This window comes from Hydractinia symbiolongicarpus, chromosome 1 (genome assembly GCF_029227915.1).
Source record: "Hydractinia symbiolongicarpus strain clone_291-10 chromosome 1, HSymV2.1, whole genome shotgun sequence".
Lineage (NCBI taxonomy): Eukaryota > Metazoa > Cnidaria > Hydrozoa > Anthoathecata > Hydractiniidae > Hydractinia > Hydractinia symbiolongicarpus.
In genome coordinates this window covers 5,280,939-5,305,213 of record NC_079875.1, presented here as the reverse complement: position 1 = coordinate 5,305,213, position 24,275 = coordinate 5,280,939, and the positions used below count along the sequence as shown (strand labels likewise).

The 24,275-nt window shown below is 33.7% G+C and overlaps 2 protein-coding genes across 2 annotated transcripts; both read right to left on the bottom strand.

Moving 5' to 3' along the window:
* Positions 1–11,124: 11,124 nt before the first annotated feature.
* Positions 11,125–13,904, bottom strand: LOC130643534 (uncharacterized). The gene is made up of 3 exons (XM_057449604.1): positions 13,858–13,904; positions 13,220–13,328; positions 11,125–12,685 (listed from the first exon to the last, which is right to left on the bottom strand). Exons 1-3 carry the CDS (start codon positions 13,902–13,904, stop codon positions 11,534–11,536), a joined length of 1,308 nt encoding a protein of 435 aa, XP_057305587.1. The 3' UTR covers positions 11,125–11,533.
* Positions 13,905–19,315: 5,411 nt separating this feature from the next.
* LOC130648867 (uncharacterized) lies at positions 19,316–23,952 on the bottom strand. The gene is made up of 5 exons (XM_057455359.1): positions 23,669–23,952; positions 21,507–22,426; positions 21,370–21,424; positions 21,131–21,177; positions 19,316–20,081 (listed from the first exon to the last, which is right to left on the bottom strand). The coding sequence occupies exons 1-5, from the start codon at positions 23,923–23,925 to the stop codon at positions 19,513–19,515; spliced, it is 1,848 nt and encodes a 615-aa protein (XP_057311342.1). The 5' UTR covers positions 23,926–23,952; the 3' UTR covers positions 19,316–19,512.
* Positions 23,953–24,275: the final 323 nt, after the last annotated feature.

Sequence of the window (24,275 nt, the reverse complement as noted above, 5' to 3'; positions counted from 1 at the left end):
GTCCAAAAGAACTCTGTAATACAAACATCTTGCTCTAATTTTATGCTAGGTGAAGTAGCCAAATTTTTTTCTAGTTAAATTGGTAGTTTTCTGCTCTCTAACTAATCAGCCAGTTTCATGCCAGCTATGTTGGTAATTTTATTCTAGCTAGCGTTAGGTGTGAGTGAGTCTAAAAAGAAGTTCATTACATGTAAAAGAAAATAGTGATATACTAGCTAAACATAGCCTTTCTTCGTTTTCCTAAAATTGCCCTTCCGTCCATTGCGAGTAGCTAGTATTAATACATGGACTTTTTAAGGCGCCATGTATCTCAAGACAGGTCACGTGAAATTAGTAAAAGAAACCTGCAAATCCCGTACCTAGAACTGTATGTTAACTTCATCTTAACTGGAAACGTCACGTATACTACCACGGCAAATTCCGTTTGACGCGTTATGTATCTGCGAAAAGACCACGTGATATTAGCAAATCTCCTTAATATATCACGTGACGGAAACTGTACGCTGACTTGGGTAACCGTAAAAAGGCAGAAATAAAGTTGTCTCGATTGGTTGAATTTTTACGGAATATTTGGTAGAAATAACCATCTAAAAGGCTGGCAAAGTTAGTGAAAAAATTGGATTGAAAAATCGGACATTTTAAAATTTTGAAGGATTAGGAGAAAACGCCTTAAATAAAGATTATTTTCAAAATCGTCACAAAGTTTCACTAGTTGGATCAAAGAATCATTTAAAAATTAAGGAATATGACTAAATAACGCCTACCTACCAACCCATTATAGGTCGCTTATCTTCTTTAATAGCTGCAGCTGTGAATTCAGCGAAACGGGTTTTTCGGAGGTTAAATCATCTTGCACGATATTGAGGCACAATTGGAAGAAAGAAAATGGGTAAGAAGGAGAAACTATCTGGTCCTTAAAGTAGAATATCACAAACTCCAACACAATAGTAATTTTCGCTTTAACTTTATGTGCTACAAGAAACGCAACAGCAGATAAAATTGTAAAGTATAACTCTTTTAATATTATGATTTCTTCTTTGTTTTGTTATTCGAATTTAAGCAGGACTATATTCTTTAAAAGAATTCGAAAATGCGCAATGTGCGAATCGATCAACAGGGTACATTGGCAATAATTAGATCTCTAAAGCACCAAATACCAAAGTACTTAAGTTTTGTGACAGATTATCAGCAAAATGCTTTGAAAGGTCTCACTCGGGGAATATACCGTACAAAAGCGCAATCTTAATAGCGATAAAACTCTGACGAGTTATTATTCAGAGAAGCACAAATTGTTATCGCTTCGAAAGTGTCTGGGCAAATTTTTGAAGTGGCATAATAAGAACTATAGCAACTAGTTTCACGCGTCACCATATATTCAAGTAGGTCTCCGTATTAAAACAATCGGACATCAATTTAAAGCACATATATATTATAAAGACAACAAAAAAAAAGTTAATTTGTAATGGGCACGGCACGCCAGGTACGGGTCTTTTCAACAGGGGATAAGTAAAATAGCGCATTATACTCGCTCGTCATTATCAGAGGTCTGATCGGGGCGAAGCATTCTCTGTTGAGAATGAAATACGGATGTGCTATGATAAATATTCACCTATATGTATACACACCATCCGGATAAACTATCTGAGTTCATCACTAACATATTGCCGCACGTAGTGTAGTGGGTTCGTCTGCGGCTCCCAGTTCTGGGGACCGCGGATCGAATCCCGCTCACTTCTTGGCAGTATGTTAGTGATGAACAAAGTAGTTCTTCTTCAAAATGACTTACACGCATTATACTCGCCCGTCATGATCAGAGGTCTGATCGGAGTGAAGCATTCTTTGTTGAGAATGAAATACGGATGTGCTATGATAAATATTCACCTATATATAAAAGCGACCCTTTTTTGGCTACACACACACGCTAAATCTCTTGTTGGAATTTGTTAAAGAGCGCTGTCTTACGCAACGTCGTCCGAGAAATATCGACAAGGTTAAAACGAAATGCTAACAAAGAGAATTAATTTCTAGCAACTGAATTATATTCGATTAAACTTTACAGCAAGCTTTTTTCTTTTATTTTTCCAACAGTGTTTTTAAAACACTGTGAAAATTTTCTTTCAGCTTCCATTAAATTTTTGTAGCTTCCGTAAGAGTCAGGGTAGATACATTTAATGCTACTTTTGTCACATTTACCTGGAAAAAATGTACCCATGTAGTGCTTAAAAAAAGTCTGGCCATATGTTTTCGATTTTAATTTAATGTGTGTACCGTATTTAAATTGATAACCACCTTTACAGGAGACGGTGACGTTTGCAGGTATACTAGACTTATCAAACTTGTATCTCTTCACGAAGCCGAGAATCAACGCACCGCCAGGTGTAGAATAAGTTCCGTTGACGCCCGTACCAGTGCTTTTACTTTTCGAACTACTATAACTTACTGATCCTCCGAAAGACGTTTTAACCGTAGCCGAAACAGATCCACCTGAGCCAAGAAATTTTGCACTAGCTTCGACGGTAACACTTGCGCTTACCTGCCAGTTGTGTTCGACAGATCTCGAAATTTCTACACCCACTTCTTCCGTAACTTCCTTGGTGGTCGTTAATACCAACGTATTACTTCCAGCTGAGCAGCTTCCTGCTGTCGTTACGCCGACAATTTCTTCCCCATCAGGAGATGCATCATCCCCATTGTCCATGATATGTATCTTTGATATTTTGCAACCATCACCTTTGATCCAGAAAGTGTCAGAAATAGGTTTTCCGCATCGAAATTCAGCATTTTTAACGTTGCCTTTATCTCCACGCCAATATAAAGGACAGTCGTCATAACCTATTGCGTATAGTCCGTCTGATTGTTTTCGTATCCAAAATGTATCGCTGGGCGATTTGCCTTTGCGAAATTCTGCATTTTTTGTGTTTCCGGGATTTCCATTCCAAAACAAAGGACCAATGTCGCTTCCAATATAATAATAACCATTCTTCGCCTTCTTAACGTACATCGGATCACCGTTTTTGGAACCGCATCTAAATTCCCCGTTTTTTCGATAGCCATTACCTCCTCTCCAGAATAGGTAACAATCTTTACCGAAACCAATTTGTAATTTGTTGTTGTCAACAAAGCGATTGACGCTACTTACTGCCACAACATGAATTTGTATACACAGTATGAGAACACAACACTTCATCTAAATTACAATGGATAGTGCAAAAGTATCACACAAATGTTTTAATTTTATTAAAAGAGAACTTCGTGATAGTGCATGTTAGTGTAAAAAACAGAAAATTACACATACCTTATCCAAAAAATTTAAATTTCTATGTTCAGCTAAACAAACTCTTTGCCTTCATAAATGAAATTAAATACAAGCAGTGCTTATATAGAAAGAAACGAATTTCGGGGGAGACGATAATTTTACGAATTAATGAACAAGAAAGAAGAGATCAAAGTATAATCGCACGACTGGGAAAACATTTAATAATTTTAATTATTTTTAATTGTACCTGGAAAATAAATAAATTTAGCTTTCAATATATTTCACAACGTTTTTAACATTTGTCAACATTGAATGACACGGAAGGGGGTGAAAAGCCATGTGTTTGTGGTCGATTGTAGTTATATTGTATGTAAGTTACAAAGGACCTGTGGTGGAAGAAATTGCCATGTTGTACACACTCGTTTTGTGGGTTCACTCAGAACAACTTTCAGAAAAACGAAAAAATTTTCTAATCGGAAAATGTCATTATTTCTAAAACAGAAAATAATATACCGATATACCAATAACTTCCCCGATAATAAATAATTTCTGTTTCTTAAACTTGACTTGACTTGTTGTTTTGTTGAACATTTTTAGCTTTTATTGATACATCAGGTTTTAAGCAAAATGTATCTTTGTCCCGCGATATATTGCGTCCGGAACAGACTGCAGTACTGCTACAACAGAATCCCCGGCACATATTTCAGCAGGTTAAACCTCGCTGTTTTCAAAAAATAAATTAAATTTTGGTATGGTATATTTTTAGACCGGTTTGATGAATACCAAAAACATTTTTCATTATTATCATTCGTCTCAATATCAATTTTAACAAAGATGTATCAATTCTCACGATTGAAATGTTGGGGTCAGACGGAGAGAGATGCGAGACACCTCATGAAAATCTTTCAAACAATGTAAATGTTAACAAAAGGGAAAGTGACACAACGCAACCATGATATATTTATTGAGGCGTTATCTGACTTACTTGAAATTTTACTAAGCTTATATGAGCTGTATTTTATGTAAAACGTACCGTTTTAAACAAAAAATTTCTTAAACCACTGATCTTTTTTGTCAGTTGTACATTATATAATTTCTTGTCCCTGGGTCAACATTGTACAAGATTTACTTTGCTTAGGTCAAGTGGTTGCCTAGATATTGAAAGCGGGTTTATTTCTGCCCTGAATATATGACACTGCATTGTACGCGCATGAGAGGATTAAAACACAAGTCGCAGCCTGTCATTACACTGATGTAGCCTAAAATATCACTGAGCTCTTTTTATTTCACAGAATAAGCTTGTGCGTTATTCAAAAAGAAAAAGTAAAAACTTTTTGTGAATATTACCTGAAGTTTGTTGCGTAAGTATGGCCTAGGGTAAATATGTAGCTAGGTAGTGCATAACTTTAATAAGCTTTTTCTGAATTTATATGTAGCACAAAGGCATTAAAAAGTGCTTAAGAATTAATGATTCTTATAAGAAGTAAAAAACGCAATAGCTGATGCTAAACGGCTATGCTGCATACGGTTTATTCGGAATGAAATCTACATGGAAATTTGTGTTGATTATTGAAGTATGTTGTAAAACTTTCACCAAATGTACATTTTGAATGAGACAGCGTGGAAATTAAAATTACACTGAGATATCTGTTCTGCCATACCATGATCAAAATGTGGTAACGTGTAATTAGATAAAGCTGACTTTGTTGGGATATACTGATACAGGACAATCCTAGCAAGGTATTTCAGCACTTCCATCATTTTGAAATACTAGAATATCACCTAAGCAATCTTGACAATACGTATGTCCACAATATAACTGTTTTGGATTATGATATGTATCTAAGCAAATCTTGCATTCCAATATCGCAATAAACTCAACTGTTGGTTAATCCATTTTCTTGTCCTTCTATAAAATTATAATTCTATATAACAAATAAAATCTCATCGATTATTGATCAAGTTAAAAAATCAAAGAAATATATTATAATTTTCCGTTAGTTTAAATTTTTTAACTATCACAGAAGTAACAAGTTTCTATAATAAGAGTGGCTAAGTTACGACAATCAGATGCTCGCGCATTTAAAAGTGTATTTTTCATTTCAAATTCCAGATTTTTGAAGCACTTTTGATGCAAAAAGTCATTTTCGGAAAAAATAGTTAAGGAATCTTCGCGCAAAAAGTGCTCGTCATTTTCAATGTTCTTGAAATTCCGTGCATTGGAGAACAAATTTTTGGAAATTTTCACATTCGTTTATTCCGGAAGTTATTCGAGTAATTGGGTTCTAATTTTAAAATGGAATTTAGAATGCTTAAAGGGCCGGGGAAGTGGTTTTAGAATTCTTTCTATAAAATTGGGGAAAGTTTGAATACTTTATTTCTAAACCAAAAAATTTAAGTGCAAAAATATTCATATTCTTTTATGGAATAGGTTTTGATAAAAGATCAAGGGTAAATGAAAACTTAAGATTAAACAAACTACAGTGTGAATATAACATTTGCAAAAAATAAAAAAATAAATCAATAGCACCATTTTTTAAAGAAGAAAACAAAATATTATTCTTTTGATGAACTTTTAAGTTAAAACTAGAACAGTAAGATTAAAGATACTTCCGTTATTTTGAAATTTTTTTTGTCTGAAACGAAAACTTCATAGATGACACCTGGTCCACCTCTTGTAATATCGTGCGAAAATGTCAAAATGTTCGTATGTACTTACCAGCGAAAGAATGTAATGTGATGACGAGTGTAAATATTTGAAAGTTATTGAGATAATATCATCTTTATCAATCTTCGTTTTTTTAAAACTACGAAAAAAAAGTGAAAAATGTTATTTTCTTTCCGAAAATAACATTTTTAATATAGAAAACATTGTGATTGCTCTTTTCGCAAGAATTTATCCTTCATTAAGCACTAACCTTTTGAAAGACATGACTCTAAAAAGCAAACGCAGCCTTTTAGCTGATACGAGTCCTTTTTCGTTTATCAGAAAACACATTATTAACTAGGAGACTTAGTACCAGATGCAAATTGGAGAAAATTTTGAAAATTTGGTAACTTTTTCAGCAAGGCATTAAAAAAATGCAGAAAAGGTGTCTTTGATTTCACTCCGAATAAACGCACACCGTGACTAAATGACTAGAGCGTGCTTTCCATTTAACTTTTAAAATAGAAGATGTTAATTTCATAAGTAATAAAAAAAATCGAAAATTGAAAAGAAACCTTCTTCCAATGGATGATTATGGTACTCGAGAGTAGATACATCCTTTTCACCTAACTTAAAACAAAATGTTTAATTTTGTAAACTTTTGGATACTGTTTGATCTTTGTGAACATTCTATCATAATAAAATAAATGCGAAATAACAATATCAATACTTCACAAAAACAACAATATTGATTCATTATCGCAATATTGTTCTCACACAAAGAGAAAAAAAGCAACAAAGTTCTTGTTATAACTTTGAAAAGTTCTTGTTAATTCTACTCTGACTTCTCAACAAAGTAAAAACCAATTTTGGTGTTTATATAGCTAGAAAACAGAAACAATGATAAACAGCTTAACATTTTGCATTCCGCAAAATGTTTATTTTTAAGCGAAACTTTTTTCTTTTTGAATATAAAATGTAAAGATAATTTAAATTGGAAAAAAAATAAAATAAAAAAATATGTAAATTATAGCAAAAAAAAAGTATAGCTACGAATGACAGAAAACACATTATAATAAAAGTTTTTCGTAAGAACAGTGGTAATTCATTGTGTAAATTACAGCTTCAATTACAGCGTTTGTCTAAAAATCATCTCGTGCATCAAAACGTTTAAAGGTTAACTTAACGGTGACCATAATGCGAAAAATGGTCTTTAATTCTTTTATTACCTTTGACCAGTTGGGTGATCGTGGCTACCATTTTGGAAAGGCTCTACCTTTAAATCTCGCGAATTTTAAACGCTCTACATCGGTTTTTCTGAATGGTAACTGAATTTCCCACAAAGTCAAGTAATTATCCGGGCGCCTAGCCTAATATGAGCAGAAATGAGTTTCCGAAATGCACGATTTTGGGCAAAGAAAGTGTTCCAACATGAATCTTTTCCGACATATAAACATTACAGTATTAAGGCTAACATAAATATAAAAAATGTAAAAATCAAAAGGTGTAACTACGACCTTCATTTGTTTTCATTTTGGCCTAACCTGTGTGTTATTTACACGTACAAACCATTTTTCTTATGCTATGATAAGAGCGTTTAACAACAATTTTCTTAGTTCACGAATATTATTGAGATTGAAATTGAGAAGTTGTCTTTCAATTTGCGTGACGATTTCCGTCCTTCTCATACTTCAATGTTGACAATACTGTGAACTTGTGCACATCAGTCACATCATCACTATTAAAAATAAAAGTGAAGACGCATTTTAAATTTTTTTTGAGGGGTTAAAGATGTTTTTAATTTATATTAATTCCAGCCTTAAACACAACACAGTAACCTTTCATTAAACCAAAGAGTACTAAAAATACATATATCCTGAATTTCTTTATATTTCTTTTTATCAATTATGTCAAAACTCTTAGGGTAAAGTAGCATTATGTCATGGAAAACTGCTCGCTATACTTCGTTTTTGTCTGGTTGGTATTTTATTCGTCTCACCAAATAATTATTGAATGTAAGTGGCCAAAAAAGTTCATCTTCGTAGCTATTTTCCAGTTGGAAAAACCCGGACTTTAAATATACTAAGGATCTTTTTTAGGCCAATCTGTTGTTTAGCGTCTTCGTTCTGTCGTTTTCTTCTTCTTCGTTAACAATGCCTTGTGTACCATTCCGAACAATTACATCAAGAGAATTAAGAAAAGAGATTGTAAAGAGTCAGTCAATTTGATGTACATGTGAGTCAAATCCCGAAAGACCGTATTCTTAAGTATTCTTTAATATCCCACCCTTACTCTACTACGCTTGCTCCCCATAACCCTTCCTCGTAGAGCCGAAACGAAACTCTATTTACAATAATCTTGCGACATCGGAAATGCCGCATATAGCTACCCGTCGATGACAGCTTTGGCTGTTCAAACGTTGCTAAGAATATACTCGCTTCTATATGACGTTATAATGTTTTTTCCATTCTAAGATTTTGACTAAAAATGTAGCTAGAAGGTTACATGATGCGTAAACGGTCCAAAGCTAAGTTAGGTAGCTGGCTGTGTTTATGAGGTTCTCTTATGGTATGTATTTCGCTAGGTACCTGTACCATTTTCCCTAGCCAATGTTACCGGTTTTATTGATCAAATATTATTACTAAAATCATCTAGCTAAAAGTAAAAGAACAGCTATATTCACTTCAAAATTCAACAATAGTCACGATTAAGCTCTGATACTTTAACACATATTCTTCACCCACAATATATTTTTAACGACCGGTTGTAAGTTATGTTTTTATTTTAACCAAAGTTATATATAACTATAACTATACGTATATTTCGCAAATTTGGTTGCGGAATGACAAATTCTTCCGTAAAGAAAACGTGCCAGGTGACCGTTTTTGCTAGAGAGATCAACGACAAGCCGGGTCTTGCTCGTGTTTCTATTTAAACTGAAGTTGCAAAAAGGTATTTTTGGAAAAGTCGACTAAAAGTTCACTTGAATATGTAACATGGTTCTTACTTTGTTTTTGCTCATAATTAATTTTTAAACTTTCGCAAAAGAGAAAGTTATGTGTGATTTTTATGCTATGACAGGATAACGACAAGTTATTCTTAGTGTCTTAATTTTGACTGAAGTACACCCAAAACGCTGTGAGTGCGCCACTGAATTTGCGACATGTTGTAAATCTGTACTAAAAAAGCACGACATGGTTTATCTGCACTTAAGTAACTTAGCGCTCAATGCCGGTTTACTCATCTAGTTATTTCAAAAAATTTTTGGTTATGCGTAAAACAAACTAAAAGTTATTTGAGGTCCTTACTTCGTTTTTATCCTTTTTAATTTGAGATTACGCTACTTAAAAAATTATAAAGGTACGTTAATACTTCGCTGTTTTACTAAAGATAAGGAAATAGGTGGGCGGTTAAACAAGAGATGGTTGATTTGATAAAGGCTGCCAAACAGCGAATCAGGTTTTACTTCAATTTTAGCGTTGTTGAAACTTCAAAAGTTTTTCCTTAAAATCCAGAAAATCCCCGCAGAACCCCATTTTTACGGACATTGAAACAATCTGAGCTAGCGTAACTACGGTCATTTTGAAAGCAGCGGCGTTGATGGTGGTAGATCTGGTTTTCTTCACTCTTTTTCTTATTAAAGCTTTTTATTTTTGTTATGTCTTTTTACATGTTCAGATAAATATATTTTAACATTTTTAAGCCTTGTACACATCCTAAACCACCAATTTTAATATTTTGACTGCCAACGTAGATTTCGAGGAAGCATCCTCAAATAGCCAGCCAAATAGCCTTATTATTCTGTTTGGTATGGCAGCTGTTGATCTTAGCATATTTCTAATTGTGTTAATTTTCTCCATTGGATTATTACTAAGCGGCAACTAGAGGTTATCTAGCTAGCTGTTAACTACCTTTGGTTAAAAGGGAAAGTAGCTAAATATCTAATACGGTTGGCTGCAAAAAATTGTTTTAAATCTTCATGATGCTAAGAGCAGGTTGGTAGCTATACCTCCTGCTGTAATATACGTTTTGGCAAATATCTAAAGATTATTGATTTAATTAAAGAACAAGCTGTGATACTTGAGGTTTATTATTTTACTGGAATTTTGCAATCGCAGCCTGTAGGATGTGCTCATATTATAACTGACAGTTTTTCAAATTTCACGAAAAAGTTTTTCCGCAAAATAAAATTGCTGACTGGTTTTTTAGCTGAACAACGACAAGTGATTTTTTTGTGATTTATTTTAACCGATAAAGTGTTTGTTTTCAAAAGGGTATTACGCCTATACGCATGAGCGATACGGTTTACCAGCAATAAGCACTCAGTCCGGTGTCTGTATTAATTTTGGAACTTTCACTTGAACTTTTTCCTCAAAATAATTTTCCGTTTATTTTTGCGATGACGGGGTGACAATAGGTTGTAAACTATGTTTGGATTATGACTAAAGTGGCAGGGAAGTTATTTTTGTAATAATATTTGACACAAGAAGGGAATCGCATCTTGGATACAGTATTTACTAGATGGGAAATCAGTGTAGCGGTAGTCATTGTAAATGTTCCTTTTTGAACTTTGTTTCTAAATGTGGTGTCATATTACGTCAAATTAACAGCAAATAAGCTTTGAAAAGTTTCACTTGGAGAATAAACCGTGTATTAATTTTATTTAAAAACAACACACATCTGACGAGTTATTATTTAAAGAAGCACAAATCGTTATCCCCTCCAAGGTGTCAAAGTATCAGCGCATATTTTCGCAGTACCTGAAAAAAAACAATTCGTTCATAAACACCACGCGCCAGCATATTTTTACGTAAGTTTGAGTCTAAACACAACCGGAGATCAATATGTAATAAAGTACATATATTTTAAAAACGCAACAAGAAACAAAAAAATTTCCAAATTGTAATGCGCGCACCTTAAAATAAGACAGTGACAGCCTAGCGGCCGATCTAGTGGCAGAATGGATCTTCGATCAAAGGAAGCCCTGCTTCGTAATGGGGCGTCTGTAGATACAATTTCTATTTTAAAACCCTTTTACTTTAAAGAACGATCTGAAATCCCTGAACAGCTTCTCGACACGCACCTGTTGCCATACGCAAAAAAAAGCTGCATAATTCGTTGTGTTTAATGTAAGCCTGGTTATTCATATTGTAGTTTGAAAATTTTGAATGTAACAGACCCTTTTTTGCTACATACGCCTAATTTCTCTGTAAACATAAAGCAATTTGTACCAAATTTTATTTCGTAAGATGTTATTACTACAACACAACGCACATTTCATTAAAAAAAACATTACATGCAAGTGTAAAGAAATTATGTATTCGGTAAGAAACGACGATTTCTAGCACGATAAAAAAACATTGTCATTGGAAAAGTGGCATAGCGGAAAGATTTCCCGTTGATCATAAGTGTTTTTTTACATTATCCTAATGAATCAAGACGGCAAACATGGAAGAAGCTTTTTATGCGTATTCTTTTCAACTATGCACAATACTGCACAAGAACCGTATTCTGGACTTCGTTGAAAAGCAAAATCTTACACAACATTATTCGAGAAATATCCTCGTGCTTAAAACGAAACAGTAACAAATAGAAGGTATTTCTATCACCTGAAATATATTAATATAACTTTACAACACACTTTGTTTTTCCATTTTTCCAGCTCTGTTTTCAAAACACTGTGAAAATTTTCTTCCAGCTTCCATTAAACTTTTGTAGCTTCTGTAAGAATCACTGTAGATACAATGAACGCGATTCTCGTTACATTTGCCAGGGAAAAACGTTCCTCTGGAGGACTTGAAGAACGCATGGCTATATGTTTTCGATTTTAATTTAATTTCTGTGCTGTATTTAAATTGATAGCCACCTTTACAGGAGACAGTGACTTTTGCAGGTATTCTGGATCGGTCAAACGTGTATCTCTTCACGAAGCCGACAATTAACGCTCCACCAGGTGTAGAATAAGAAACCTCGTGACTCGAACGAGACGAAGTACTGTGCGAAGTGCTTTTACTTCTCGAACTACCATAACTTACTGATCCTCCGATAGAAGTTCCAACCGTAGCCGACACAGATCCACCAGAGCCAAGAAATTTAGCACTTGCTTCGACAGTGACACTTTGGCTGACCTGCCAGTTGTGTTCAACGGATCTCGATATTTCTATACCCACTTCTTCCGTAACTTCCTGTGTTGTCGTTAATGCTAAGGTATTACTTCCAGCTGAGCAGCTTCCTGCTGTCGTTAGGCCAACTATTTCTTCCCCATCGGGAGATGCATCATTCCCGTTGTCTATGATATGTATCTTTGATATTTTGCAACCATCACCTTTGATCCAGAAAGTGTCAGAAATAGGTTTTCCGCATCGAAATTCAGCATTTTTAACGTTGCCTTTATCTCCACGCCAATATAAAGGACAGTCGTCATAACCTATTGCGTATAGTCCGTCTGATTGTTTTCGTATCCAAAATGTATCGCTGGGCGATTTGCCTTTGCGAAATTCTGCATTTTTTGTGTTTCCGGGATTTCCATTCCAAAACAAAGGACCAATGTCGCTTCCAATGTAATAATAACCATTCTTCGCCTTCTTAACGTACATCGGATCACCGTTTTTTGAACCGCATCTAAACTCCCCGTTTTTTCGATAGCCATTATCTCCTCTCCAGAATAGGTAACAATCTTTACCGAAACCAATTTGTAAGTTGTTGTTGTCAACAAACCGGTCAGCGCTATTTGCTACCACCGCATAAATTTGTATACACAGTATCAGGACACAACACTTCATCTAAATTAGAATAAATCATGCAAAATTATCACACAAATGTTTTGAGTTTTTTTTAAAAGAGAACTTATTTATATCTTACTCATAATGGTATTGCTGCTTTAAAACTGATCGCGCGTCTAATTGGAAGCCAGAAGAGAGTACTTTTGCGTAAAATTAACTTTTATCAATTTAATTAAATTGATATCCTTGTGCAAATGCTACTGGATACCTCCTCTCAAGCGGCAAGCGGTCAAGTATAAAAGCACAAAATAAAAATTTATATCACGCTGAACTTTTGAGGCAAAAATTTAACGTTTTACAAATAATTCAAAATTATTTAGGGTGAAGGAAAGGAAAATGTTCGTTATATAAAGGTTCTTTATAAGACAGTCACTCTCTCTATGTTTCCACAGTAATGCAGGTTTTATTCTAATCTCTTTAACTATTCTCTTTTATTCGTGAAATTACATAAGGGATTTACCAAAGGAATCATTAAAATATTATATATCCCAAAAGCATTTTCTTGGCTTATTAAAATTGTCAAAAAATTCTTACCGTAGAAGAAATCTTATTGTCAGCGCAAATCGTGCGAGAAAAGAAGGCAGTGTTTGTAATGTTGTTTTTTATGTGGTCTGTGTCTATAAGTTTTTGTTTGTTATTGGCTCTGCTCCATCGTAGAGATTATATAAACCAGCTGCAAATTTGGAATTTCTTCTTATGAACTACCAATAAAAAGTTCAATAGCAGAATATGCAAACATGGTTAATGATGTCTTCAATATGTCTTATATAAATGATAATTAGCAACCTTCTTCCCAGGGCATCAGACATCAGGACAGTGACAAGATTAGGTTACCTGAGCAAGAAAACCCTGTGATCGACGTTTGGTACGAATATTGTGTTTAATATTCATATACGGCATTACACACGAGATATTTTCTCTTCAAACTTTCATGTCTTAATATTGTGCTTATATGTCTTAGTTACATAGGTTGAATCTCGTGAAGAATGGCGGTAAAATCACAAAGATGGAGCACGCAATATGTTTTTGTAGGGTTATTGAAACAGGAGCAGGAAAAAATAAATAGTTTCTATAACAACTGAAACAAGAGGTTATCAGACGCGGATCTAACCAAATTTGTCAGAGCGGTAAATTTATATAAAAATAATGCTTGGGGTCTTGGCATGTTCTACGCCATAGCGTCAGAACCTTTCGCTACTAAAACGAGTTTTACATACATTAATTAACTATGTTGTTTTCCTCAAAAAGGTCGGGACACACGGGCAAGCCGTATGGAGGTTAAGTTCTATTTAAGCTTTAGTAATCCATATTACTCCTAAAAAATATTCTTGAACATTTTGATTGCAGAGTTGGGTTTCTTCGGCACCTTTCTCGTTGTTACAGCTAAAAGTATAAAACATATTTTTTAATGTTGCAAGTGCTTGCTGCATTTTCTGTACAGAAATGCCAAATCAACGATCGAAAAATAGGAACATTATTTATTACATTAGTCACGGTTGATCGCTATGGCATTGTTTCTTAACCCGATCTGCTTGAATTTGCGAGAATTTAAACCTATCAGGATTTTAAAATCGTAACAAATTTTTTAATGACATGTGAGGCGAAGTAAACTTTTCTGATAACTAAAGTCATTTTTATTTGGAAAATAGAATCTCTCAAACGCTTATAAAGCTAACAAAAACAAATGATTTGCTTAACCCGTTCGGTTAAGAAGACTTCAATAAAATCTCAACAAATATTTTAGCTTGATGCCTACTTAAAATGTCAACAATATACAACTTTTTTCATAAATTTTGTGAATAGTAGTTATAAGTAGAAAGGATACGTATTTCTCTTTTCCGCTCTCATCAAAAATATCAAAAAGGGAAAAATGCCGAGTTCAGTTTATTAGACTATAGTTAAACGCTAAAAATTAGCTAAACAAAGAATGTGGCAGCCTGAAACCACATATCGTTAAATTCGCCACTAAATTGACAGAAAAGTGCTCTTCTCAGTCCAATATTCGGCACGTTTTGGTTAGCTAAGATTATAAACAAAACATTCTGGCCATAGCAACAAATAAGGAGAAACACATAGTCTACGCTATTATAGAAACAAAAAAAAAGTAACAAAAATAACTCATCTTAAAGCTATTCCGAAGCGATCCTTGTTTGTTTTTACATGGGCATGAAGATAGTTCTCCTGACGTGCAACAACTTGTTTTTGTAGCACGCCAAGAAGTGGTAACATGGAATTGGATTTAATCTTCTCTAGTAATTCGGCATATATTTCATGTATCTCATCAGAATTTGCGCATTTGAAAACCAACTTCACACGCTCTCGCAAGCTGTTACATGGTGGAAAACGGAAAGATCCTTCCGAACATGTGCGACCGATACTTATAACCAACGCCTATAAACTTTATCAATACCTAGAAACCACCTTAACAGGGTTTGTGCGCTATAAAGCATAGTCTTACGGCGAAACCATTATGGAGAAACATTTCATGCTTATACCTAGAAACAACATAGGTCAGGCCAACATCGACTCCTCCCTCCACCCACTCGGATATCATAATTCCAGAATGTTATCAGATGCGCTAAAATCGGTGAGTTAATAGCTAAAGAGAAAAATGTGTTCGAACAGTTCAGTCCCTCCCACTCTACTCTACTCTCCTTCCCCTATACCACACCTACTCAGAGTTCTAAGGGTTTGGATTTGTCCACCCTGCTTTCCTATAAGGAAAGGAGCAAAAATGACAAGTCTATAATAGAAAACTGCACTCGAATGTAAAAATTCTAGGTTAAAGGAAATGCAACAAGCCGCAAAATCAACACTTGAAAAAATCGTCGAACCGAACAGCATAAATACCGTCTGGTCTGCAATGAAACCTTTTATAATAGAGAAAAAATATCACAAAGGATTAATCAAGGGATTAAAGAAGATATTTTTTTGGGACGAACCGAGGTTGGTAAAAACAGCGATAGGTAATGCTGTGAAAACCTACAACTTTGATGCTACCAAAGGCCCAATGTCAATCGTTATATAAGGGTATGTAAAAGAGGCTTACGAAAAATTATGAAAAATGAACATACAGTAGCCCTCATTGTGATACTAGAATTGAAAAAATTAGACCCAAGCACGGGTAATTGACAAACAATATTTTCGAACACGATACAATATTTAAACAATAGTCAATTTGATGATACATTGAAGGAATTAGTACGTCGTATATTAGAAAGACTAAAAAAACTAGGTGATTCTAATGGATCAGGTTGAATAATGTCAAAAATCCTAGGCATGGATATGGAAGTCGATATGTTTAAACTACTAAGAGGATCGACTTATATCGATCTAGCACAAAAACTAAACAAAACCATGGCAAAAGCAAACGTTATATACACCGACAACAAATGTTTTATGTACGCGATATTATCACAAGAGAGAAACCGTCAAAGACAAAAGAAATATAAAAACTACTTCGTCGACCTCAACTTCAACAACATTGAATTCCCAGTAACCATTAAAGACATCATTAAATTCCAGAAACAGAACAATATATCTATTAACGTGTTTTCTTATGAAAATATAATATATCCAATAAGACTTACAGACAACGAAGAAGCAATCAACTTCCTATTAATACCCAACGAACAAACCAGTCATTATTCTAGTTAGCTACAATCACCCATAGAAAATATGACTCTCCTTTCTCCCATGTGACTTTTGGTGTCGGTAACATATGACCATGTCAATGTCTATGTAAACATTGGTGTTGGGGTTGACAGAAAGTGTTATCTGTGGCCATTTTCTTTTGTTAATTGCGGAGCTAAGTCCATTTTCCATTAAAGGGAGCGAAAATATATCTGATATATAAAGAAACTTGTTTAAAAAGGTAATCCGTTGTCCACTTAGGACTTTTAGTCCAGTTCCGATTATGACCTCCAAATTTAAAAGTATTATACCTATAAGCGTAATTCAAGGAAGAGATTTTTTGACAAATTGTACCTGTTTTGATTCTATGTACTGTGGTTGAAGTGACTTTTCTGCTCGAAATATGCAAATAAAATTAAGACACCTAACGACGTTCAAATATTTTTAAGAGAAGTGAAGCACAAGAGCAGAAAGGTTTGTTATTTGAGTAGGGAGAATTAAAAGAATATTAATAAAGTTTAACATTTTTGCGTATTTTACCATGGCTCTTGAATTAAGTTTATAGAATAACAGTCTGTGCTTTAAAGAGGGAGAAAGAAGATATGAACTCGGGTTTGTAACGATATTACTTTAACATTCTTAGATGAAAAGCTAATCTTCTTTTGTTTTATCTTTTTTATAGCTAGCTAACAAAATTTTCCAACAAAGTACTGAACCTGCATTTTATTTCCTTTTTCACAACAATAAGACCATGTCGTTTATACTTTAGAATTCGATGACGATAGTAATAGGTGATTAAAAATATTCTTTAACATAAAATGTAAAGAATTTTAAATTTACTCACTGGTAATGAACCTGTTAAAAAATTCTTTTTCTTGTACCGTTTCCTTGATTTGTAATTTTACTTAGCTTAGCGGAAAAACAATAGAATGTCATTTTCATTGTTATCGATTGGTAACTGTCAAAGGCAACAAGTGCAGTGTAGTTTGATGTTGTTGGTTTATCTAATGATAACATGACAAAGAAATCAAACTCAAAACGATGTTTATTCGTTGTGTTGTAACGTTCGAATGTTTATTTTATCAAATTCGAAGATGCTACATTGCAGGTCAGGCATTATGCTTCGTGTGTACTGTGCGCTGGTTTTGTTGTTGTTGTTTTTAATAGGATAAAAAAACGTTTTTTGATCCGTATCTCAAATTACTTCTGTGTATTAGAATGCTTATTATTCAAACTTTATAAAAAGCACTCAGTGGCCAAAAAATCGTTTAGTCCAAATGAGCGCCTTGAAAAAATTAAATACTCAAAAATTAAATACTTAAAATTTTAAATCGAAAACACGGTAGACGAAAGCTTTCCCTACAAAAGCAATTATGTAGGGAAAACTAAGCAATTCTCAAACTTTTGACAGATTTTTGAGATAGCTAGCTGCTACATCATACTTCACAGTGAGTAACATAATCCTGCTCTAATTAAGAATGTCCATCGCATAGCTTATGCTTGGTAGTTGCATCCGTTAGGTCTTGGGAAAGTTTAAGATAAGGACCAAAAAACTTAGCAAAATCAACAAAACAAATGGCTACTTTTCCCACAGATAATATGTGCTGTTACCTCAAGATCAATGAGGTGACATTGACATGGTCATATGGTATGGACGATAAAGGCTATTTTTTAAAACTGAATGACAAGGGCATGTGAGGGAGAGGGATATTTTCTGTCAGTGATTTTAGCTAGGTAACTAGCCATATATCTTGTTTCCAAGAAATTAGGACACATCACCGACACCAGGGGAGTAGACATTTACCTACGGATGGGCACCACGGTGATGGATACCATGTTTTTTAACACATGCTCACAATTTTTGGTCGTCGGATTCTGAACAAAAGGTAGACTCATAGACTTCTGTGTACTGAACAGATTGCTGTTGTCTTGAAATCAAGCCTTTTTTGGCTTTTTCACACCAGTGCGTGTGAAGTTACAGAAACAGAAATTATTTCTATATTTCTATATCGGGAAACATTTTTAACATAAAAATGTATATTTTTTATTAACATTTTTTTTTTAAATTTCCAAGGAGTGGTTCTTGTGCAATCGTCAATACGTACTGAAAATCTTTAAACATATCTATAACATTCATTTTTTGGATTCAATGAGAACAACATCAGAAAGAGAAAAGAATTTCAAAATCTGGAAATCTCATAAATTTCTACATTGTGAAATTATTTCCCGATATATATTCAATTAATTTCCTGATAAAGAAATACTTTCCGTGTCTGTAACTTGAACCGAAATCTACACTGATGCTGGATACCATTCTTGTTTCATTTAACATTTTTTATCATTTTCTGATACATCAGATTCGCACTGCGGTACTGGTAATGCAGAAACCCCGGAATATATTTCATCAAATTAAACCTTTTTCATTTTAGCGAATATAAAGCCGTTTGATCGGATAACATGGAACACGTGGGAACTTGGTTTTTATACGATTCAACCGAAAGTGACATTTAACATTTTTCGCTTGCCAACCTAGGGGATTTTTTCACACGCTCCGCAACTCTTTGTAGATTAATTGATGTATAGGGACGAAATCGTATAGGAATGCTATAATCCCCACCGTACTTACTTTTCACTTATAATTGGCTATTTAATGAGGAAATAGGATTCGCATGCTGGCGCTCGCTACGCTACTCTCTTCAAAAATATCCGTGCTCAGAGTCAAGCCTAAAAGATGCAGACATCTGAAACATAGGACATAAAAGTTACAATATTTAAATTTACTCTACATGAGTTCTATAACTTGACTCTTTTTTTAAGGTCTAGTTTTGAACTTATATCGTAAAGTTGCATTTCACGCTTCTCAGTTGTATTATTTACTTTTAAAATGTGATAATAACTAACAGAGCAGAAAATATTCTTTAAATATCGAGTTTCAAACACTGCAAACAAGTTAATCTTCTTAGAATAAAATGTTTGTTGTTTTTTTCATCTTTTTTGTGCAAAAAATTATATTTCTTATTCAAAATAAGCATTCTAAGAATAATAAGCTTTTCAACGATATAAAAATCAAGAAATAAACAAAAATAACGACCTGCTTCCTTTAAAAATTCTTAAAAAGGAGTTTATACTATAAAATAGATGCCTTCTTTGTACGTCTGTGTTATTGATTAGCTGGAACAAAAGTTAACGAATATTTATTCTCTTCGATGTTCCACCAGTAAATTTTTGATAATTTCGTTTTGAGTGATATCATACGCCGTGTTATTATTATGGTCTCGCATATTGACGTCGATATATGGTGCTAATAGCAGTGACCTAACACATTCAACATGACCACCAGTAGATGCCATATGCAATGGTGTTTTACCATTATCGTTCTGGACATTAACATTTAAATGTGATATAGTCAGCAGTAAATTAACACATTTGAGAAGTCCTCTACGACATGCAAAATGTAATGGTGTTTCATTGTAATTGTTTACGTCGTTTATATTAGTGTCGTCATGATTAATTAGTAACTTTAACACATCATGGCTACCATAGCGTGTGCTGTAATGATATGCATTCCATTTGCTATCATCAACATCTTTTACATCTTCGCCTGCTTCAATCAAATATTTAACTACTGGAAATTTGTTGTACCTGGAAGCTTCCATCAATAGTGTATTTCCATGATTACTTCTCAGGAAAATAACATTTGGGTCATTGCAAATAATTGATCGAAATTTCTTGTCTTCACCATTTTTAATGATTTCCACAAGTTCTAATAAGCATATCATGATAATATTATTATAATTTTGATCAATGGGAAGCGTTAACAACGTAGAACAGTTGGAAAGAGTTTAAAAGTAAAAAAAAAAAAAAAATTATTTCCCCTAAAAACCAAATGTAAGCAAGAAAATCTGACAATAGTTTTATATATCTTACATGACAAAGAAGCACGCATCTTCCTTTAAAGATAATTTACGATTATATACGGGCAATGCAAAAATGAGTCAGCTATATTTTTAGGGAAATGTTCCCAACTTTCTTTATCAAAACAATCCGCGTTAACCACGACAACGACAATTCCCCTGAAGGAAAATCAAAATGGCAGGAAAAGCAGAACGCAACACGAAGCAGGCTATCTGTGTTACAAGGAAAATAAAAACCAGTCAATGTAACTGTTTATTCACTTACGAGCATCAACATGTAACTTAAAAGATGCTATACATGTGCAAAAAGTTGGTTAGCTACCCCAAAAAATATTCTAAAGATTTGGAACTGGAAATTTATTTCTTAAACTACATTTATCATAAATATTTTCCATATTCAAAAGTATATCACTTCTCTCTTCTTCTGTAATTGCTTATTAAGCAAAGCTCTTTGAATGTTTTTATTCTCATAGTTCTGTATCGTGTTTCAACATTCCACTATTTTTAATTTTTTTACTCTCGGCTTAAATCACGAGACAATGTCTATTGTTTTATTGCGGGATTCTCCACTAATGACATTAGCATGCTGAGGGTTTTATAGCTATATATGTCTGCATATTATCTTTACCTCATTGCTTGCATTTTATTTAGTGTTCAGACAAACACTATTTAAGCTTTTATATACCGAAAACTGTTTTCTAGATAATAAAGTTTCCAATGTGTTAAAATAATGTATGTTTACATAACTGTTAACTGTTATAGAAGAACCATTTCCATTCAAACTCCTTCAGAGACAAAAGGATTTAGCGACAAACAAAAATTACATCGAGTGAGAAATCCTAGCATGTATTTGTTCCAGGCAATGTAATGCAGAGAAATGGGATAAAAAACTAAATACCTTCGAAAGTGTAATACTTTGAACTTCGTGTTTTTTTCTCAACATTCCTAAAAAGCAACCCACAAAATTAATTTCTTTGCTAATTATTTGTAATATAAAGGGAGTGCCCCAACTAAATAAATTTGCTGTCAACTGAATACCCCCAATAACATACTATAATTTTAAACTTGTTAGACTTTTTGTTGTAAAGTCAAATGTCATATGTTCAAAAAATAAAAACAAGGTGAGCATATCCATACCAGATTTTCTGCTGCTCAGAATGACGATTAACATATGTATGATGTTGTCCGTACTCTATAAATATAAGCAATATTTATAAAACATAGTTTTAATCTTAACATTGCAGCAAATAAATTCAAAATAGTATCAAAAATACCCTTCACATCTTCAACTAAGTTCATCAAATCAGCTTCCAATTGTGTTTGGTTAGGTTGTGTTTGAGTTTTGACGATCAAATTATTGTAAATTGAAATTGTGTTTGGATCTAGACCATCAACATTTACATCTGTTATAGAGACTTGCATTTGCCCCAATGGATTTTTGAAATCTTCCTGTTTATTCAGTCCGTAAAATTGTGATTTAAAATGTGGAATGTTTGCTGGAAAAGAAAATAGGCGGCAAAATCTTTGTTCAAGTAATTTTTTTTCGGAAACTATTTCAAAAGGAGATTTTAAATTAAGAACGTTCACGTAATCTGAAAAATCTCTTAATTTTCTATCGTCGACGAAACCAGTAGATATCAATTTTGCTTTAAACTGCTCTGTTTTTTTGTCAAATTCTTTCAACAAATTTTCTTCTTCTGCATTTAACATTTTGAGATACTCTTCTATTCTTTTCAATTTTCGCACTTTTAATTCATGAACAAATTTTTCTCTATCAGTTTTAAAAATTTTTAAAGCGTCATTGTATTTTCCTGTTAACGTTTCCAACATAAACTTTTTTTTGTGGAATGAGGTGACAAGCGATTTAAACCATTCCTTTGTTTCCTCTCCAACTTCATCAATCTTTTTTTTTCTGTGAGTCTTATGATCTCGTTGTATACAATACACACACACGAAGGAATTATCGCAGTCTGTACAGACAAACTTGGCAAATGACTTATGTTGCTTACAAAATGGTTGAATTTCTTGCAGCTTTTCATTAAACAATATGTCAACATATTTGTTTTCTGCACAGGAATGCATGATTCGGCATTGTTCGCAGATCTTTGCACCGCATGTGGTACAGTGACAGCTTATAATCTGTTTGCACTCTTTGCTTTGCTGACACAGTAATTTTTCTTTTCCATTGAGTAACCTAAATTAAATATAGCACGCTGAAATCCTAAGAAATTCAATCAATGAGAATCGCCCACCTGCTAAACTAAAGAACTGCAGTATTTTAATAGGTAATGTTCACCAATATAAAAGGAGACAAAAAACTGAGGCCATATAGGTTCGTGATGCACGCTTAATATGCAGCAATTATTTGTTCCCTTACAATTAATTTGAATTGAATAATATTTGTAAACAACAAGGGGAGGAATGCAATTTGGCTCCTAGCGGTCTACGTCAGTCTTACCAATTCGCTTTTATTTAAACTGACAATGATAGTAACGATGATGAACCTTATTCTACAAATTAAAATTGCTGCATATTTATCTTACTTGCACAGCGTAACCGCGCCTGTTTCCTGCTTTTATGTAAACTAAAGCTTAGCTGTTTTTTTTAAAAAAAAGGGGTATTGCGACTGTAGAAGTTGCTGGTAAAAGCAATCGAAACACGTATGTGCAACACGGTTTTCATGTTAGCGCAAGTATTTTTTAAACTATTACGGGAACTTATTCCTTAAATTAAATAAAAATTCTGGCCAACAGTTTTTTTTATGACAGGGTTAAAACAGATTCTAACCTGTAATGTATTACATTCGAAACCCTGTATCGCTGTAAGTGTGTTATTGTTGTAAACACTCCAATCTATTTGTGGCACACTATGTTACTAAAAGTCCCCAGCTCGCATGTGCAACATAGTCACCGTCTGTTATTGCGGATCCCACAATCCTAATCCGGCAGGCATTCTTTTTTTGCGTTTTTGCACTGAGCTGTTTTTTTTCCTAACCAATCTAAAACTGCTTACTTTTCATGTGCATCTAAATTTTAACCGAGGGTATTTGCAAGATTGCTAGAACACGCAACCACGAGAAATTAAATATGGTTTGATCACACCCAGGAAATCAATTTTATTTATATGTTAGAAAACAAGAGGTTCTTTCATTTTATGATCTAAAATAAGCCTAGCTAACATACTAACTATGTTAATTGTGATTTTCAGCTACCTAAATCAAAAAAAAAAAAACAGCAAGACAAAGAATTCTCACTTATTTGTGATTCTGTTTTTTACTCTGAGAATGTGGCTAGGTAGACTGTTTTATGAACTTAACATAGCATTCTAAAAGTGTTGATAAACAGATTTATCATTGGCAGCATATTATACCGAGTATGTTTGCCGGACAATGTTTTGCGTACCGTTCAGCAAAATTCCTGCACAAAATTTAACTTACATCTTGTCCAAAAGGACAGCAAAAGTATATACAGCTGTTAGCGACGATGTTGTTTCCTCCTTGCTTAGAATAGTCTTTTTTGTACATCTTAATGGACAAGGCAGTTCAGCACTTCCATCATTTTGAAACACTAGAATATCATCTAAGCAATCTTGACAATAAGCATGTCCACAATTAAGAATTTTCGGCTTGTAATATGTATCTAAGCAAATCTTGCATTCCAATATCGCAGCAAGCTCAACTGTTGGTAAATCCATTTTCTTGTGCTTCTAAAATTCCATAGATAAATGTAATTCTATATAACAAATAAAATGATTTCCTTTGTGTTAGTCTTTTGTACCTCTTCGCAAATTCTCATCGATTATAAATGAAGCTAGAAAATCAACTACTGTCTGAAAAGGTTTAATTACAAAGAAAAAGAAATAGATTTTAATTCCCCGTTGGTTTGAACTTGTTTTAACGATCACAGAAGCAACAAGTGTTTAATATAAGAGTGACTGAGTTCAGACAATCAGATGCTCATGCAATGTAGTGTATTTGTTATTAAAAATGCCAGGTTTTTTAATAACTTTTGGTGGCGATAGTCCATTTCCGAAAGAAATAATTC